The 5,388-nt window shown below is 37.8% G+C and overlaps 1 protein-coding gene across 1 annotated transcript; it reads right to left on the bottom strand.

Annotated features, from left to right (window-relative positions):
• Positions 1-1,025: 1,025 nt before the first annotated feature.
• GADD45B (growth arrest and DNA damage inducible beta) lies at positions 1,026-3,102 on the bottom strand. Its single transcript, XM_075190497.1, has 4 exons — positions 2,931-3,102; positions 2,479-2,580; positions 1,882-2,098; positions 1,026-1,727 (listed from the first exon to the last, which is right to left on the bottom strand). The coding sequence occupies exons 1-4, from the start codon at positions 2,972-2,974 to the stop codon at positions 1,614-1,616; spliced, it is 477 nt and encodes a 158-aa protein (XP_075046598.1). The 5' UTR covers positions 2,975-3,102; the 3' UTR covers positions 1,026-1,613.
• Positions 3,103-5,388: the final 2,286 nt, after the last annotated feature.

The raw sequence follows: 5,388 nt of genomic DNA, 5'->3' as shown, positions 1-5,388 counted from the left end.
CCCATGCTGCTTTTACATGTCCCCTAAAAGCTGTTACAGCTGAGGCAAGGCAGAGAAATGGACAGTGAGCATATGAGCCAAGAGAGTGGAGACCAGTGTAGAAGAACAGGGAAAGAGATGCCATCTTAGTAAAGAGGCACTACAACCTGTGAGATGAACTAGAGATTAATACAGGTTTGTTTTTGTAATGATACAACCTGTGCTGAAATGTGAAGTGGATCAACTGTGATATAGAAACGGATTGATCCAGCAAAGTATGTTGTAGAGCATAAAGGCAATAGATTGTATTTGAATAAAGCTACCTCATTGTTTGTTCAGTCACCATTGCTGATTCTGTGATATTCCTACTTATCACTTTGTATTTAGAATGTCTATTTTCAACCCCCTTCCAACGTCACTCAAGATCCCCCTTAATTTCAGGAAATAGATATTGTCCAGTGCCAGCAGTAAAATGGATAAAAAACACAATCACATGGAGCAATGTTCGCTAAGCACCTTGTATATAGCACTCATCCATTTCTTTCTTGTTTTTGAAGGTATTGTGTTAATTCCTATTCTAGCGATATCCATGTGAGCTGTTCCTCTGTATCTTATTCTGTCTGCAGAATTAAATACAGATTATAGCTGACCATGCATACATGTAACACAGCAAACACAGGACATAACCATGTTTATGTGTCACATGACCCCCACAATGTACAGCATGATATCTTAGTACTTTATAAGTAAAGTATAATAGCTGGGGATCTGGGATCAACTGACAGAACCATGTAGTGTGTTGTGAATAATTATTTTATAACTAAGAACTCACAGCACAACTTAATAAGAAGAGGAGTGTGGTGTGTTTTGGTGGATTAACCTTAAAATGAAATTACCCTTTCTTTGTGAACAGTACGCCAGAAAGCAAGACGTCTGCAAACCAGTAATTTTGTTGCAAAATGTAACCCCTTTACCAAATTCCCTTTGCATGGTTAGCAATTGTAAAAAGGAAAAGATGAAGATAATTCAGATAACTGACACAAAACTAGTTGCAAAAATTTATTACAAAAAATGAAAACATGTAACATCCACTTGTTTCTGAAAATCGTGTCTCAGGTCTTCCCAAGAACTTCAAGGTAACATTATGGATGGTTCTCTAAGCAGACAACATTTTACAACCCTTAATTATGAAAACAACTCTTTGCAGATTAGAACTAAATGGAGGCATCAACGAATAAGACATAAGGCTTGAAGGCAACAGGATGAGGTCCTGGCAGTATATCCATGACCAAGGCACCACTACTGGAAAGCATACATCTAGCAACATTGGCAGAAACACTTAGTTCAAATCCCTGCAAATGTATAAAATTAAATCCATCTTGTCCAGAGTTTCTACAAAAAAGGGTTAAATAAGTGGCAGATCCAGCTGCTTCTTCACTTCTTAATACAAAATGTTATTGCTCAGAGCAAAGCCTATTCAATGTCAGTGTTTTTTTTTCCATTGACTGGGCAGCACTTAGACTCCATAACACTGAAAATGGCATGATTTAAAGTAATCCACACAGACTCTTTACACCGTTGCAAGTTCACAAATTCATTGACATTCAAATGGTCCAACAGCGTCACCAGCCGCATTATCTGTCCCCTAGTGACATAAAGGGGATCCACTGGTTCCGAGACCTGCATTCGGCACAGTAATTGAAGACCTCATCCAAATTTGAACACTTCCATGGATTGTTGTGTGGAGTCTGTAAAAAGTAAATAGAGAATTAGCAAAGTCTAGAATGAAACAATGCCGCAGTGACAGATTGCAGAGGTAATACAAATGTAAATTAATTGAAAATCATGTCAAAATACTGCATAAAAAATAAGGCAGTACAAATATACAAGGAGGAATCTTACCGAAACTAGAATGCAATGCAAGTCCATAGTCTCTGAGCTTGGTTCGCTCTTACACTGGATAATCTCCGATAGGCGTTGCAGGCCAGACACTCGCAAAATATCAATGTCATTGTCACAGCAGAAGGCTTGTATCAGTGTGAAGTGGATGTTTAATGCAACATTATGTTCATGTTCTGGATCTGCTGCTAGAAGACATAGTACCACACTGTCAGGATCCCTGAGTGAGAAAAAACCCAAAACATAAGTCAAAAATAAAGTAAAAATTTGGCATTCCAATGTGTTTTAATATTTCAATGGTCATATTGCCCAATGATTATTCCCTAGATCTCTTCCTCCTAATATTATAAATACATCTATCTATATCTACATACACATATACACACAGGTAGGTTGTATGCAGACATCATTTATAGCTATGTTTATATGCAGTTATGTACATTTACATTGAACTAATAAAGAATCAAGTTTTGCAAAAGCACTAGGCTGGAAACTTTTAGCTAGTGATAATGCTACTATTGATTTGTCTGCAGAACCCTTACATCTAGCATACAACTATGGACGAAAATAAGTAAACTGCTACAGCCCCATGGAACTTACTTATCCATAAGCTTGGCCGATTCATACACTCCCACAGTCAGTGAATCTCGTCTCTGGGCTGCAGCCAGGACCTGCTCCAGAGCTGAGGCGGCAGGATGCATTCTGTATAGACAAGGAGAGCAGGTGAGTAATGTACACGGCGCGGAGGAGAGCAGGTGTAATATACACAGACAGGGATGAAAGTGTAATGTGCACATATCGGGTAGTGCAAGGGGACCATAGAGGGAAGCTGGGCATTATACAGAGATAAACATGGACAGGGGAGAGGTAGAACAACAAGACCAAGTATTGTGGTAGACAATCGATCGTATATACATATTACTCATATTAATGTCAGGATGGAAGCGACACATCCATAGATGATGGCAACAGGTAAAACTACAATATGACAACAATATGTTATGCACGTATACCTATGGAATATAACGTATGCAGGTGGAAACATTACTTACTTCTCGTCGTGGTTGTCGCAGGTATCGTTATCCTCCAATGTCATAGTGTAATAAGAGGCTTTCAATAGAGAGTGGTGTAATCCAGAATGATTTGGAATAATCCAACAGACCCAAATCCTCCCCTGTACAAGTACTCGCTCCGGTAATGATCAATGATCTGTACTGGATTCTCCGCTCCTTATATGTCCTGTGTGCAGGGGGCGGGGCCGTGGATTCTCGGCTCCTTATTGGCTCAGAGTCTGTTTCCCGGCTAAGCGAGAGATGTTGGCCGTTTGTAGTACGAGGAGGATGTGCTCTGTAGAACTCTCTGTTACATCCACACAGGTGCAGCATAGAACTGACCGAGACTGAGGACACTGCACAGTGCGGACATGGCAGAGGAAGCGCTCTGTTATCTGCACTATACCGTTCACTCAATTTACCCTCATTTCTCAACATGGATTTTTTAGTACAATTCAGTATATATATTTATATATATTTCAAGGTAGCACTACCTTGGGCTGTGTCACTGGGAGATGCCCACCCTGCCCTTTATAGCATACCACCACATACCAGGCTACTGTGACTACTAGGTAAAACCATAATAATTTATTTTAAAAAAAAAACATGAGTAAATACGTTAAATAAAGCAATACATAATTGTTGACTACATTTTTTTGAAATTATGTAAAATTGGAATTTAGCAAAAAATAAAAGAAATGAATTTCAGTTAAGTTCTCTGATTTGGGTTTTCTCTTATTTTTTATTTTGTAAGTGACCTCCACTGTTTTGGATTTATGTACAGTACATGTGGCACACAAAACTTATATTTCTTGCATTTTATCATCTTACTGTTCCCGTAGTAAGAGCTATAACTTTTTTTATATAACATTATTAGGACTTATGTAACAAGACACTCACACATTTCACTATTGACACTGCAAGACATGATTTTTTCTTTTAAAGATTTTACATCATTCTATGGCTATGTTTTGCTATTTTTATATGAACTATTTAAATGAAAAATCACCGATAACAGTGTACATCAGCAGGGCTGTGTTTATCCATTCTGCAACGGAGTGATGAATTTTTTTTGTCAATAATAATTCTTAGAATGGATAACTCACTCAGGTACAGTTTACATGTCACAGACAAACCTCAAGTGAAATTAACTAAAATTAAGTAAAATATATTCTTAATGCCAATTATAATATATATATTATTATTATTATTACCATTTATTTATATAGCGCCACTAATTCCGCAACGCTGTACAGAGAACTCACATCAGTCCCTTACAGTCTAAATTCCCTAACACACACACAGACAGACAGACACACAGACTAGGGTCTATTTGTTAGCAGCCAATTAACCTACGAGTAAGGTTTTTTGGAGTGTGGGAGGAAACCGGAGCACCCGGAGGAAACCCAAGCAAACACGGGGGAGAACATACAAACTCCTCACAGATAAGGCCATGGTTGGCAATTGAACTCATGACCCCAGTGCTGTAAGGAAGAAGTGCTACCCATTTAGCCACCATGCTGCCTGTGTTGACTATATGTACTGTATATATATATATTGGGGGGGGGAGGGGGGGATGTACGGTGGTATACCATACCGCTATTTCTTTTTTCTTACTACTTTTATTGTACAACTATAAAGTTATATTTATTAACCTTTCTATTACATTTTTCCCACCACCACTTATAAATTTGCACTTCAACCAATCTATCTATCTATCTATCTATCTATCTATCTATCTATCTATCTATCTATCTATCTCTCAAACAACAGCTTGAACATATTTTCAGGAGTATAATTCTGCTTTAGTGGAACAGATCTATGGCTTTGTGAAGTGCATGTCATAGATACATTTTTTTATATAATCTGAAATTCATGGGTCAGAGGAGAGAGAAAAAAAATCAATAAACCCAGTTCTGTAACTGTTTTTGGAGTTAAAAAATGTAGAGTGCTGAACCAATGAAACATATGAGTTAAGAAGTATTGGAAGTTGTATATTAGCAGTAAAGCCTCACAGTGTATGCACTCTGGTGGAGAAATATATGTAGTACAAATATGATGACACTTGTATGTTATTTGGTTACATAAATAGCATTTGTACTATATGTTATTCTGAACTTTTTGCCATCTGGTGGTGAAATGCAGCACTATAAAGTGTATTTGCACACTAATTTGTGCCATCTCGTGGTAAATAATTTCTCGACTATTTTTAGAATAATGTCATAACATCGTTTTCAACATTTGAAAATATTTTTTTATGAATACGTACTGAGCAGTACATATTCACAAAAAATGTACAGTGATTGTAAGCTAACATTGCAGCCTTCACACCTTTTAAGAGCTCCCTGGCGCACTCACCCCTGCATCTTGTTTGGAGTAGAAGCTGCCTCTCAGTGACATCGCACTGCAGGAGAAGATCTAGCCATTCTACGGGGAGACATGCTTAGTCCATACTTGC

Source organism: Mixophyes fleayi, chromosome 1 (genome assembly GCF_038048845.1).
Source record: "Mixophyes fleayi isolate aMixFle1 chromosome 1, aMixFle1.hap1, whole genome shotgun sequence".
NCBI classification, from domain to species: Eukaryota; Metazoa; Chordata; class Amphibia; order Anura; family Limnodynastidae; genus Mixophyes; species Mixophyes fleayi.
The sequence above is the reverse complement of the archived record's forward strand: the minus strand, read 5'-3'. Positions and strand labels throughout refer to the sequence as shown.

What these genes read in the sequence shown, in the direction of transcription:
- GADD45B (XM_075190497.1), bottom strand. Translation starts at nt 2,974, where the DNA reads ATGACATTGGAGGATAACGATACCTGCGACAACCACGACGAGAA. An exon ending in TGCGACAACCACGACGAGAA is followed by an intron (nt 2,581 to 2,930) that starts GTAAGTAATGTT and finishes TTGTCTATACAG; the next exon opens with AATGCATCCTGCCGCCTCAG. An exon ending in TCGGCCAAGCTTATGGATAA is followed by an intron (nt 2,099 to 2,478) that starts GTAAGTTCCATG and finishes TTTCTCACTCAG; the next exon opens with GGATCCTGACAGTGTGGTAC.